The sequence below is a fragment of the Neomonachus schauinslandi genome, chromosome 15 (genome assembly GCF_002201575.2).
Source record: "Neomonachus schauinslandi chromosome 15, ASM220157v2, whole genome shotgun sequence".
NCBI classification, from domain to species: Eukaryota; Metazoa; Chordata; class Mammalia; order Carnivora; family Phocidae; genus Neomonachus; species Neomonachus schauinslandi.
The window spans coordinates 48,131,648-48,146,364 of record NC_058417.1 but is presented as its reverse complement, the minus strand read 5'-3'; the positions used below and the strand labels follow the sequence as shown (position 1 = coordinate 48,146,364).

Here is a 14,717-nt window from a genome sequence, read left to right as displayed (position 1 = left end):
CCTGGGATGCAAGCAGAATTGAGCTTGGGATAGAAGTTGACAATAAACTTGGCCTCCTCTTTGCTTTCCTCTTTGAGTGAGGAACTTTCTGTAGGTCAGAGACATTCCCTGCTCCTGGGGACTTCTCCAGACCCAAAGGGCCCAAAGAAGCTTCTCCAAACACCTGTGGTACCCATTAACATTTGGGTTCACTGGCTCCCCCTGGACTTAGGAGTTGTCATTCTCGGGGGTCAGGCTGTGGGAATCTTCCTCTTACCATGCTCCCCAGCTGATATTTGCCCATAGCCAAGTTCAGGAACCACTGTCCTCACTCCTTGGATTAAGTGCTGTTAGGATGGGGGCACCTCTCCTGGAGTTTGGGGTGCTGTGTGGGGGTCGGGCAATGAGCCTTCTGTGTCTGCTCTTGACTTCCATGTCTTAACTGTTTTTTCTCAGAGGCACAGAACTTGGGCAACTTTATTGTCAAGTATGGCTACATTTACCCCCTGCAAGATCCCAGGAATCTCGTTCTCAAGCCTGACAACAGCCTCTACCGATTTCAGGTAGGTCTTGGCCTTGACTTTGGTGTTAATATGGGATTAATCTTATCTGAGAAGGTAATTGTGTGGTTTCATATCCTCACAGTAGTTTCATCTCAAGCCACAGGGCTGGGGGCCCAGGGGGACAGTCACTGCCCAGTGTTTAAGTATGGTTTCCTGGTTTCTTTTGTAGACGCCGTATTTCTGGCCCACCCAGCAGTGGCCAGCTGAAGATACAGACTATGGTAAAACTCCAGCCCCCTATGCTTTTGCTAGCGCTTAGCATGCTGCTTATTTACTTGCCACATTTTGGTGACATTTGTCTTGCTGTCATCATGACCTTTATGTCAGTTCACATCTGTACTGGGAGTGTTCTCAGGGAAGGGAGCAGGGGTCTGCTGAGACTTCTTCCCACCAAGCCAAGCACAGCAGCCTCATGCACATAAAGACTGCAGATGCAGTTTTAAAATATGATGATGATGGAAAATGTCATTGTTTTCTTTTCCAGCCATCTATTTAGCCAAGCGAAATATGAAGAAGAAAGGGATTTTAGAAGAATATGAAAAGGTACAGAGATGCTTTCAAGTACAAGTTGTTATAGTTGGAATAGTCTTGAGCTGTTTTTTTTTTCTCTTCCCCCTTTGCTACATCATATGTACCGTCATCATCCATCCATCCATCATCTATCCATCTATCCATCCATTCACCATCCATCCACCATCTATCCACCATCAATCCATCCTTCATCCATCATCCATCCATCCATACACCCATTATCTTTCCATCCATCCATCCATCCATCCACTATCTGTCCAGCCATCCATCCACCATCCATCCATCTACCAACCCATCCACCCTTCATCCACCATCCATCCATCCACCCACTGTCCATCCATCCACCTACCATCCATCCATTCACTATCTATCCAAACATCCATCCATCCACCCCCCCCATCCACTCTTCATTCATCATCCATCCATCCACCCACTGTCTATCCATCCATCATCTACCATCCATCCACCCACTGTCTATCCATCATCCACCATCCATCCACCATCAATCCATCCACACATCCACCATTCATCCATCCACCATCCATCCATCTATCCATCCACCATCCATTCATTCATCCATGATCCATCCCTCCATCTATCCATCCATCCATCCACCACTCATCCATCTATCTGTTTAGAAGCAGCTCCTGAAATAAATTCCTCCCCATGTCAAGCTTCAGTTTCTCCTGCTGTAATTTAAACTCTTGCCTCAGTGACTACTGGACACACAGTAGTTTGTGATGGGAAAACAATAGTGTAGCTTTTGTTTTAGGCCAGATGAGTCAGATTTCTCAAAGAACACACCCAAGCCCTCAAAAGGCTAGATTTCTGGGCAGACAGCATTAATCTTGCTGTGTTTTTATTATTTACAGACATATTTTTGGAAGAGCCAGCATCATGCCAATGTTAGGACTTGTCTTTGTGCATTTGTGATGCTCTGTCGTTGAATACTGAGTTTCTGTGTTTTCTCCCACTCTATTCTCCTCTTCCTAATCAGATTTGGGATATATTTATTTTAAAAAAAATCCAAGCCAGGGTGTGGCTTTTGTTGTAAAGGCTTTTTGAGAATTTGGTGCTACCCTTTGAATGCATGTCTTTGCAAAACTGGGATGGGAGATCATTTGGCTGGGGCTAGGTTGCTGCAGGGCCAGAGGCATGCCCTCAGTGACTTAGAGCTCTCTGCCCTCTGCACACAGCGTATGTCATGGGGCTTAGTGTTCTTTTCATTTTCCATTTCTAGGAAAATTACAATTTCTTGAATAAAAAAATTAACTACAAATGGGACTTTGTCATTATGCAGGCCAAAGAGCAATACAGGTAAGCAAAAGATGATGTTTGTCCACTGGTTGTCCTTCCTTCCTCCCTTCCTTCTTTGTTTCCTTTTATTCAAATAAACCTTTATGGGGCATTATGTGTCAAACACTGGGCTAGGCCTGAGGAGTATAAAGGCACAGTCTGGGATCAGGCAGATGAGCAAACAGGCCATGATGCTACACCGAAGTGAATGCCTCACACAGGGGTTTCCAGAAGGAGCTGGAGAAACAACATTGAACCTGGAGGCTGCATAGGAGTTTCCAGGTGAACGATGGTGGTGGTGGATGGAGAGGAAGGGCGAGGTATAAGGAAGGATCTCCTAAGCAGACAGAACCAGAGTCTGGAGTCCAGGGAACACCTACTTGATGCAGTTCTGTGTGGCTGGAGCAGAGAGCATAGACCCTGGGACTGACAGAAGTGAGACCCGAGATGTTAGCAGGAGTAGATCATGAGACTGTTTTGTGCAAAGGGCCATGGGGAGCCATAAAAAGATCTTAAGCGGATTCGAGCGGTAGAACCACTCACTGCAGCTCTCATTTGCCTGCTGTCCACTTCAGAACTAAAGCCGGAAGTCCCTGGAAGGCTCTGCCTTGTCTCTGAGAGCCAGATGTAAATGTTAGAGAGAGTGAATCAGTCAGGACAAGGTCAGGTTGTCGTAACAAACAGCCCCCAGGTCCCGAAAGCATGAAACCACAGGTTCATTTCTTGCTTGTGTTACATGTCCACTGTGGGTTAGTGGGGCCCTGATGTGCTTTGTGCCCACTCCAGAAGCCATGCTGAAGGAGCAGCACCATCCAGGCTTTGCCTGTTGCTGGAGCAGAGGGAGACAGAGCCTGTGCAGGTCACAAGTGATGGATGTCACTTCTGTTCACATATCATTAGCCAAAGCAGCTCCTCATATTGTTGTGCCCAACTTCAAAGGCATTTGGGTAGGGATGTACAATCCTACCGTGGGCCTGCAACATAGGGGAGTCAGGAATATCTGGAGACTGATACCATATATTTACCAAAATGGGTAAGTCTGGCTGGCCCAGGCTCACTCACTCTGGCAGGTCCAGTTTCTGGAAGGTCTACCTTTGCTGGTGCATAGTTGGGCTGGACAGTGGACTCTCATCAAGCAGCTTTAGGATTGGAGTAGTGGGGATTAGTTAGGGCTCTCTAGAGAAACAGAAACAGTAGGATATATATGTATGTATATATATTGAGAGATTTATGATAAGGCATTGGCTCACACAATTACAGAGGCTGAGAAGTTACAAGACCTGCAGTTGGTAGGCTGGGGACCCAGGAGAGCTGGTGGTTTAGGTTCGTCTGAAGGCTGGCAGGCTTGGGGACCCCAGAGTTGATGTTTTAGTTGAGAAGGCAGGAAGACTGATGTCCCAGCTCAAGGCCATCAGGCAGGAGGAATTCCTTGTCATTTAGGGGAGTATCATCCCTTTTGTTCCATTCAGGTCTTCAACTTAAAATACCCCCTTCTGAAAACACCATCAGAGGCACACCCAGAATAATATTTGACCAAATATCTGGCCATCCCACAACCCAGTCAAGTTGACACATAAAATAAGCCATCAAAGAGGTGAGCACTGTTATGCAGGAGTGCTGGGTCCGGAAACACAAAAATTCTAATGGCAGATGGCTTTATTGCCTTGAAGGGGGGTATCTGCTCTGAGGCTTGAGATTCAGGTAGAGGAGCATTACTCAGAGACCTGGCATGGGCCTTTCACCATTGACATGTTTCTGCTTAAGTATGTTTGAGACAGAGCAGTTGGGGGGAATGCTCTAACTTCCCATCACTTGTATTTGCTCATAAGGCTTCATGGGGTGAGTCCTGTGTACTGTCTCCTTTCGTGTTGGTGAGAGGGAAGTGCTCACAGCAGTAATTCTTGTCACCTCTACATCCACAAATGGGGAAAGTGAGGCTTAGAGAGTTTAAACAGTCCGTGGCAAGGTCACTCTGTGAGGTAATGGTTGAGCCTGGGCTAGTATTACTTAGTTCCAGTCAGTGCACGAGTTTTGATTTTCTTTTCTTTTTTTTTTTTTTTTAAAGATTTTATTTATTTATTTGACAGAAAGAGAGATAGCGAGAGCAGGAACACAAGCAGGGGGAGTGGGAGAGCGAGAAGCAGGGGGAGTGGGAGAGCGAGAAGCAGGCTTCCTGCCGAGCAGGGAGCCCGATGCGGGGCTCGATCCCAGGACCCTGGGACCATGACCTGAGCCGAAGGCAGACGCTTAACGACTGAGCCACCCAGGCGCCCCCAGTTTTGATTTTCTACTGGGTTCCACACTAGGCCAGAACCCTTTCATCCTCCTCCAGCTCTCTGCTCTGAGCAGGATAGCCCAGTGATCCTGAGGACTGCAGACCCTGACAAATGCCTTTTAGGACACGCTAGCTGCCTGTGCAGCTCAGGGCTATTCTCAGTGGCTCCCACAGGCCCCACCACTCGGGCCTTTGCCTCAGCCTAGATAAAGCTCTGTGCTGCCCATGTCATAGGACATCTTCTCCTCCATAACTTCTAGATGCCTTGGGATGAGAAATTCATAAAAGGCTCTCCCCTTCTGAGATCCTGGCTTTCCCCCACTAATTCCATTGCTTGACTCAAAGCCTGCGTCCAATTTCAGATATCGTGTCTGCAGTGGCTAATTTTGTGTGTCAACTTGTCTAGACCATGGTGCCTAGATAGCTGGGCCACCGCCAGTCTAAGATGACATGGTGAAGTTATTATTATTTTTTTTTAAATTTTTGATTTTTAAGTAATCTCTGTACCCAGTGTGGGGCTCAAACTCACAACCCTGGGATCAAGAGTCTCATGCTTCACCGACTGAGCCAGCCAGGTGCCCCTGTAAAGATATTTTTTAGATGAGATTAACATTTACATCAGTAGACTTTGAGTAAAGCAGATTGCCTCCATAGTGTGGGTGGGCCTTACTAATCAGTTGAAAGCCTTACGAAAAAAGACAGGTTTTCTGAGGAAGAAGGAGTTCTGTTTCCAGATTGCCTTTGGACTCAAATTGCAACATCAGCCCTTCCCTGGGTCTCCAGCCTGCTGGTGTGTCCTGCAGAATTTAGACTTGCCAGACTACTCAATGTGTGTTATTCCTTAAAATAAATAAATTATGCCTCTATCTGTTTATCTATCTATCTATCTATCTATCTATCTATCTATCTATCTATCTACCTACCTAACAGTCTACTGTTTCTGTTTCTCTGCAGAACCCTGATTAATACAAACACAGGGTCTTACCACAAAATTAGGTTGGCCGTATAGGTTGGCTCATGAGGTAGCCATTTTGTTATACTGAGCCTCTCCACACAGACCTCTTTTCTGAACCCCAGACTCAGTATCCAGCTACTTAACATCTCAGGATGATGTCACACCTCAAACTTAACTTGTTCATATTGGACTGTTTCTCTCCCTCATACACCAAACCTCTTCCTCTAGTGTTACCCACATCAGTGCAGGGAACCCCATTTACCTCCCGCCCCCAAACCCCCATGCGCAGTGTCTAGTAATCCGGTCCTTTTGCCACCCCTGGCAAAATTCCTTCTGCCCCACCTGCCCCCTTCTGTTGGCCCCCACCTCCCTGCCCTGGCTGAACCAACCTCACTGTCACCCAGGCTGTGGCCATATCCTCCCAACTGGTCTCTCTGCTCCCATTTGCCCCCATTTTTGAAACCCAGATAGGGTCCTATCACCCTTCAGAGAGAGATCTCTCAGTTCGAATGTCACATGCTCAGAGAGGCTTTGCTGATTAGTTGTTAGTGAACAGAGATCATCCTAAGACTTAGTAGCTCAAAATAGCAACAGTCGCTCTATTATTTTTCAAGATTTCTATTGGTCTGGAATTTGGGAAGGGCTTGGCTGGGCAGTCCTGGATCTGAGTCTCTCAAGTGGTTGCAGTCCAAGGGCTGGAGCTGGGGGCCTGTAGCCCTGGCTGGGCATTTCTCGTCCTTGTCACGGGGCCTCTGGGCCTCTCCGGGTGCCTTGTGCTTCCTCACAGCATGGTGGTACTGGGGCAGTCACATTGCTTACAGGTGGTTGGAAGCCTCGAGGGCAAATATTCCAGTGAGGAGGTAGCTATCTCACCTTTTATGGCCCAGCCTCAAAAATCACAGAGGGCCATTTCTGACATACTGTGTTGGTTGAACAAGTCCCAAGAAACCCACCTGGTTTCCAGGAGTGGAGGACATAGACCCCCCTCTCAATGGAAGGAGTGTCAAAGAATTGTAGACATATTTATTTATTATTTTTTTTCAAGATTTTATTTATTTATTTGACAGAGAGAGACACAGTGAGAGAGGGAACACAAGCAGGGGGAGTGGGAGAGGGAGAAGCAGTCTTCCCGCAGAGCAGGGAGCCGGACGTGGGGCCCGATCCCAGGACCCTGGGATCATGACCTGAGCTGAAGGCAGACACTTAACTACTGAGCCACCCAGGTGCCCCCCCGAATTGTAGACATATTTAAAAAGCACCACAGTGGCCCTCCCTGATTCTGCACTAGAGCACCTGAACTTTTCCTGAGAGCTCATCCTGCAATTTGTGATTTTCTATCTATTTCCTCTTTGTTCAGTGTTTAGACCAAAAGCTGCTCAAGGGCATGGCATATGTGTTTGTGTTCGCTCAGGCCGCCAGGACCAAACACCACACACCGAGTGCCTTAAACAACAGACATTTATTTTCTCGCAGTTTTGGAAGCTGGGAAGTCCAAGCTCAAGGTTATGGCAGGGCTTGCTTTCTGGTGAGGACTCTCTTTCTGGCTTTCAGATGGCTGCCACTGTCTTCTACTGCATCTGTCACAGAAGAGCTGCAGAGCAAAGCCAGAAAGGACCATTATTGTCAATTAGCAACCAACTGTATTTACCAGGCTCTCCAGCATGATGGAGACTCCACAGTGCCCTGGGCCGTCTGTGGCCCATCCTCCTGAGGCCATAGGGTCATTAACCTGGTGGAAAATGCAGTTAGGCTGGCAAACGGAAGTTGAAATGACAGTGTTTATATTTAATTTCCAGGGGAGGTTGGCAAAACAGCCCGCCGGAATGGCACTCTCCACCCATCTGGCTCTCTAGATGTGATGATGTTATTCACAATACGCTAGTGGGCCCATCTAGACAGAGACAAATCTGCTGTCTCTGTCTTGTGGAGGGCATGTGCGTCATCCCGCGTTGCCTGGGCATACAAGCGTCAGCGTGTGAGCTCAGGTCGCCGTGGAAATGGTGCTGAATGGGACCCGTGGCTCGATCATTAATGTGGCCTGGCTTCCCTGGGAGGAGAGCGCAGCGTCGTTTCCTCTCCATCGTGGGGAAAGGGGAGATAGAGAAAAGAGGGATCTCTCTCTTTTTTTTTTTTTAAGATTTATTTATTTATTTATTTATTTGAGAGAGACAGAATGAGAGACAGAGAGCATGGGAGGGAGGAGGGTCAGAGGGAGAAGCAGACTCCCTGCCGAGCAGGGAGCCCGATGTGGGACTTGATCCCGGGACTCCAGGACAATGACCTGAGCCGAAGGCAGTCGCTTAACCAACTGAGCCACCCAGGTGCCCAGTTGGTTCTTTTTTTAAAAGATGTTGGTTATGTGTGTCAGAAACTATTTTATTTTTTATTTTTATTTTTTTTAAAGATTTTATTTATTTATTTGAGACAGAGAGAATGAGAGACAGAGAGCATGGGAGGGAGGAGGGTCAGAAGGAGAAGCAGACTCCCTGCCGAGCAGGGAGCCCGATGCGGGACTCGATCCCGGGACTCCAGGATCATGACCTGAGCCGAAGGCAGTCGCTTAACCAACTGAGCCACCCAGGCGTCCAAGAGGGATCTCTCTTGATGATCCCCACGATCATCAGTGGGGTCTAGAAAAACCCTAACTTGGCACAAGGTCTCTGAAGTGACGGAGCGGCCCGGATAGGGGGGAGACACATGGACCACCCCCCAACCCCCCGAGGCCCCGCATTTTCCCCGGCACTGAGCGTGGGCACGGCCTGCTGCCCACTTGTCCAGATGTTGGCGATGTTGTTTATCAACGCAGGGAGACATGAAGCTAGGGGGTGAAACGTCAGTCCAGAATGTCCTCTACCCACTGCGGTGGTACAAGTGGTGGAGGTCCGATGCTGGGGCCGGTCACGCTGGGGTGGCAGCGTGGGCTCTGCTCTGAGGCAGAGTGGGACCCTGGGGCCCGATGTGGGTTCGAGTCCCACTCTGCTTCTCGCTGACAGTGTGACCCTCCGAGGGGCATATTCAGTCTCTCTCTGCTGTAGTCCCTGGAGCTGCTAAGTCAGGGGGAATAGGTCACTGGGGGGATTAAATGTGATTATTATTACTGCAAACACATTATTTGGAGAGGTAACGAAAGGAGGGAAACTAAAGGAGGAAGATGAACAACATTCGCTTTGACCTCTTCACTTTTCAGAACCCCTGAGAGTGGTCTGGGTCATCAGGAATGGGGTACGTCACTGAGCAAAAGATGTGAAGTCTTACTGGCCTTTATGTGGCTTTTTGGCTTTTCAGGACTGGAAAGGAAAGGACTAAAGCAGACAGGTATGCACTGGATTGCCAGGAGAAGGCGTATTGGCTGGTCCACCGATGCCCCGTGAGTATTAGCCTTCCTGGCTTCACCCATCTTATTCTTTCCCCACTCCCACCCTGTACTCACCATCCCTTTTGCTGGCTCATTTCCTGCTGGGGCTGCAACTGAATCAGCAGGAGGGGGTTGCTCAGTGTTGGGTTAGCCTCCGAGCGCCTCTTGGTGGAAGAGGAAAGGGGCTGCCTGGATGGACCGAGCTTGTGGCTCATCTGATGGTGTTGGGTCTAAGCGAAGTGACTTACGGGAGGAACCCAAATGAGCTTGCCTTTTATGAGGGCTGAATTTTTTTTTTTTTTTTGCCATGACAACTTGGAAAACGATTACAAGAAGAAAAAACTAGAACGCAGGATTTCCATAAAATGCAGTTAGAAACTGGAAGTCTGCACAGCCCAAGCCAGGCCTTGTGTCTCTTGCCCCGCTCCTTTTCCTTTTCCAGCTCCATCCCCAGCAGCTGAGGTGGGAGGAGGTGAGAAGGAGTGAGTGTGTGCTCTGCCTCAAGGCTTAGGGCACATTGTATCTCTGGCTCAGGACTTTTTGGGGCCCAGAGGCACAAGCTGTGCATAAGTGATGTGACTTGTTATGGCTCATTATCAGGAATAGTCACCCACTGGGGTTACCTCTGCTGCCTCAGTTTCCTCCTGGGGCAAACCCGGGTGCTGCCTATGGGTCACTGAAGGTGGGAGATGTCAAAGGGGTTCTGAAAAGTGAAGAGGTCAAAGCGAAGGTTGTTCATCTTCCTCCTTTAGTTTCCCTGCTGCTCAGCTGCCCAAGTTCTCAGAACCAGAAAGTGAACTGGGTCAGTCACGGCGCCAAAGCTTCTGGATTTTGGAACTTTGAGCTCATCAGATTTTGGCTGTTTTGCTTATTTTCTTTCTAAATTCAAAACAGTACTCGTATGGTGTTCCATCTGTGGGGGTGTTGGTTTCCATGCCTCGTTGCTGAGGTTAAGGTCCTGGGGTTGATCCCCAAGAAGCTGGTCTGGTTTTGCTTTGTTCCAGGATTCCTCCTCCCGACAAATCAGTTAGCTGATGCCTGACACAGGTCGCTGGGTGAAGGAGTGCATGGCTGGGATGACAGGGTCCTAGAGAAGCAGCCAAGCACACGCCCCCCCCCCCCCCCCCCCCCCCCCCCCCCGCCCCATTGTAGCTCAGGAGTGAGATCTTTGTATGAGAAGGGCACTGGCATGGTTCAGCCTTGCCTTCTATCATCTGTTCCTGAAGGGGGAGCCTGGGTGGGGATAAGGCACATGGTGGGGAAGCCCCTCACTGGGCAAGATGCCCTGCTGCCCGTGGTGCTTGTGATGGAGGGGATCCCGCTCCTTGCAGGGAACGGCTTCCACATTACCTGCAGAGACTCCGTGGTGGGGAAATACCCACCTGGCAAAGTGGCATAGACTGACTGTGCCCAAGACCCCCCCCCCACCGGTCTCTCTCCTCCCCTCTGTCCTTGCCACCAGCAGGCCCGTAGGGAACCAAGTGCAAAGCAGATGATTGGAGTTCTCCCGACTTCTCTGGGGGCAAGCTCTCAGCCCCCATGCCAGGCAAATCAACGGCTGAGTGACTCCTCACAGTGTGATGCAGAAGTCCCTGCATTTGACAACGCAACTGCTTCCGCTGTCACCTGCCCCGCCTCCACCCCCTCCCCCACTGCTGCCACTTCCTCCCCCTCCACCTCCACCATCATCATCGCAGCTGACCTAAACTGAGCACATAACTGTGTGCTGGGCACTGTGCTAGGCTTCACTCTGCGTTCGTTCTCTTGTTTTATCTCTGCAGCCCCGTGGGGAAGGTGCTATTATTAGTCCCATTCTGCAGATGGGGAAGCTGAGGCTCAGGGGTGTTGCCAGAGTTGCACAGCTAGCGAGGGTCAGACTGCAGAGCACTCTCTCCCGGTCCCTGCGCTCTTCTGCCTCCCACCACAAATGGCACGTGATGTCTTAGTGCATTGAAGGCCTTTCTGTCACCTCCTCAGTCATTAGAGCAACGCGTGAATCCCTCTGCTCTAACAAACATGATGCTAGGGTTCAAAGGTAGCCAGTCTCTTGGAGAGCGCTGGGAGGCTGAGTTCTCAATGAGGTTCTGATGTCCCTGGAACTGTCGTAAAACCCCATGGACACAAAACCGTTTTCACACCCAGTCTCTGCAAGTCCTGCTCCCCTGAGTCCAAACTGGACCAGCAGTCCACGCTGAGGCTGGGGTGCATCTGGGTCCTGCTCTCCCGGACTCTCTTAAAACACCGGCAGCCTCTCGGTGGAGCGTTCTGTTTGAAGAGCATCCTGTTTGAAGTCTGTCTCAGCCTAGAAATTGAGCAGTCTCCCTGACAAACCTGTGAAGCCCAGGAGCTTAGGGGCTGTCAGACTGTCTCCAGGAGACCCAAACAAACAGTCAGTTCGGTGGGAAAAAAGCCAGCCAGGCAAACAAAGCTTTTGGCTCCGTGGAGCGTTGAGCAGCCGGTATGTGGACTGTCTAACCAACTGTCACAGTGTGGGACATGGCTTGCCGTCACGCAGCGGGTCCCCTGTTCCCTTGTCTCTTCACTGATCTGTGAAACCTTCACGGGCCCTGATCCCGTGCTGGCTGAGTTTGGTGCTGGGCATGAAATAACAGCTAAAAATCATTGAGCCCCGGCTACGTGCCCGTGGTAAGCTCTTGGTGTGGACGATCCCAAGTACCTGATGATGCTGGCTGACTAGGGAGTCTCCCCATCCCCAACATTCAGATGGGGCGATCAAGGCTCAGAGAGGGCTGGTAGGCGGCACAGCACTGGGGTGTGAATCCACGTCTGTCTCATGCACTGCTGCTGTAGGCGGGGCCCCCACGTGCGGCCCCTCTCACAGCTCCAGGGGCACAAAATCCAGATTGCTGTAACAGGCGAGCAGTATCTCCCGGAGATAAGGTGAGGGGTGATTGGTTAAGGGGGTGGGGAGGACTGTGGTGCTGGATGCTGTATCAGGGATACGATCATGGGCAGAGGCCAAGCCCTGAGGTGGGTGGTGGTGGCTGAGGGACGTGACTCAACCCCCACCCTGAGCCCAGTTGCTGCCGGGGACTCAGTATCCGGGCGCTGGGGACAGGGTCGACAAGGGGAGAATAGTGAAGGAAAGTGATGTTCCTCTCCTGTTTTTTTACCCAAATGAAACAGAGTGCAGATCTGGGCAGGATGCAAACCACGGTTCATTGTCTAAATCAATGGTTCCCTTAGAGAAGTCATTCGGGGACCTTCCATGCATCTTTGCTGTGCCGTCTGCTACTTCTGTGTCTCCTGAGGATAGGGTCTGCTGACGTAGGGACCACGGGTGTATGGAGGATATGGTCCAGGGATGGCGGCACGGTGTGCTCTGAATCACAGGGTGGCTCGTCTGAATATCATCCAACTGGCCTTTGTGTCAGCACCAACACTGACCCTCGCCAGGGCAGAAGGTAGTCTGCCTTCCATTTCCAGTCGAGGTCGGGCTAAATGTCCAACAACAGAGAAACTGCAAAATAAATTTAAATAAATAAATAGATACATTTAAATCTTTAAATACAAGATGATAATATCCACATGAAGGAACATCAGGAAGCTATTAAAATTGTATTTTCCAGGGCCCTTTATTGACCTAGGGAAGATGGTCCGACATATAATGTGATGTCATAAAAACAGGTGGAAAACCCACGTACTCTGAGTCAAATGAAGAAAGAAACCGACATCTATTTGGTGGGTGACCGCCCTGTGCCAGGTGCTGGCTAGGCAGGGGGCATGTTTGAATGATGAGCCAGGGCAGACGGTGGCCTGCGCCCCCAAGGAGCTGACAGTCTGGCGGAGAGACGGACACGGAAGCGATTGCACACCCGAGTGTACAGGGAGGCAGGACAGTTGGAAAGAGGCAGGGGTCCTGCGTCAGCTCCGGGTCTGGGACTGATGTTCCAGCCAAGACCCGCCTCCCACTGCAGCCCCACCTCTGTCTCTTTCCCCTGCTTGGTTCTGTTTATGCAGCTATTTGGGATTTTATTATTTGCTTTCCGTCCCTCGCACTGGAAGCGTCTGAGCTGATACGTTAGGGAAAAGAGTGATGATGAAGGAGAACAGAAGAGGAGAAGGGACAGGAGGGACGTGGTGGAGGGCCCCCAAGCAGTGTCCATCAGCTCCCGGCCTGGCGCTGCTCCAGAACGCTGATTCTGGGAGTCTTCCAAGCCAGGAGAGGTAGAAAGGCAGCGCCCTGGGCGGCTTTGAGGTCAGGGCGCTGGGATGAGACCACGGCTCAGTTGGGAGCAACTGAGACCTTGGGGGTGTGCGGAGGAGGCAGGAGACAGGGCAGCCAGGAGGGCATGGGTGGCCACCTGCAGAGTGGAGGAAAGCCAGGAGGGGCTGGTACTCTATGGACTGGCAGGGTCGTGAAGCCCACTGGGTGGCTACAGCTCTCAGAGTCAAGGCCGCCTGGTCTGGGCAGCTGGGGGCGGCCCTGTGCTGATTGCTGTTAGTGCAGGTGCACCTATGAGCACAGGGGCAGCCAAAGTGATATCAGAGCATGGGTCAAGTTCAAAGGAAAGATTTGGAGAGCTAATTCAAGACTTGAGCACACAACTGCACTGAAGCTGCTGAGGTTGTAGGGGCCAGGAGTGTGGGCTGTGTGTGCGTGTGTGTGTGTGTGTGTATGTAAGTCTGTCTTCAGTTATCCTGGGGGGATTTCTTTGTACCAGATGGAGAGGGCAGTTCCTAGAACTCACTTGAGGGAAAGGCACAGATTCTGATGACCCCCTCCCCCTGCCCCTGCCCCCATGCTAGGTTCCATCCCGTTGAAGTCTGTCTTGGACTTCCATATTGTCCCTCATAGCACTTGTCACAACTCTAATTTATCATTTGTGTGATAAATTGCCAAGTGCCTTGCCCACAAGACCAGAGGTGCCTTGAGATGCCAGCTGGGGATGCCTGGAAGTGCCACATTCCCCCCAGGCTCTCAGGCTGAGCACAATGTTAGCCTTAGGAAGTGCGTGGTAAGTATTTGTTGGTGGAGGTCCTTGGGTGTGACAACTGGGGCGAGGACAGCCACTCCCTTCCTCTGTCTTTCTCCCCACTTATTTTTTCTTTTCCTTGCCTCCGCTGTGTGCCCAATATTTGCCCCCATGGTAGCCTGCTGAGCTAAGTTGGCAGATGTAGCAAGTAAAACAGAGGATGCCCAGCTAAGTTTGAATTTCAGATAAACAGCAAACGATTCATATCACACTATTTTTATGCTGATTGTATATTTATATTAAAAGCATATGGAATATATTTTTATGTAAATCATGTATCAAAATTATTTGTCATTTGTCTGAACTTCAAGCTTAACTGGGCATCCTGTATTTTACTTGGCAACCATACCTCTGAGCTGAACATGTGGCTGATCCTAATGAGGTTGAATCTGATTGGGAGAAAGCTCAGTGGCCTCCTGCCTCAGTGTAGTGCACCTGGGTGATCACATGTGTTGGGAACTTGATGGTGGCCTGCACCAAACTAACAGAGAAGGAAGTGAAAGACCCAACTTGCTGGCCAAGGAATTGGGAGAGACCAAGCAGGATTGGCTGGAGAGTTCATTGCCTGATGGAGAAGGGGACTGGTAAAGACTGAGGGCCCCACTTTGGGCCAGGCCTTTACATATGCCATCTTAAAATGACTACAGGCCCTTGCTCAGTAATTGCTACCCTCTGTTGAGTGCTTTGCACATCAACTTGTTAAATCCTCAACAAGAACTTATCTTGTGATTCCAGTGTCAGGGGCAGGGCCATGACAAGCGTCTTG

The 14,717-nt window shown here is 50.2% G+C and overlaps 1 protein-coding gene across 2 annotated transcripts in view; it reads left to right on the top strand.

Annotated features, from left to right (window-relative positions):
- Nucleotides 1-14,717, top strand: part of RGS9 (regulator of G protein signaling 9) — a 64,820-nt gene that overhangs the window by 14,070 nt on the left and 36,033 nt on the right. The window contains exons 4-8 of one of the 2 annotated variants that reach the window (XM_021678431.1): nt 436-542; nt 712-763; nt 1,027-1,085; nt 2,314-2,390; nt 8,885-8,966. In XM_021678431.1, coding sequence (XP_021534106.1) covers nt 436-542; nt 712-763; nt 1,027-1,085; nt 2,314-2,390; nt 8,885-8,966 — 377 coding nt within the window. The remainder of the gene's footprint in view (nt 1-435; nt 543-711; nt 764-1,026; nt 1,086-2,313; nt 2,391-8,884; nt 8,967-14,717) is intronic. The other variant, XM_021678430.1, reaches the window with a different exon arrangement.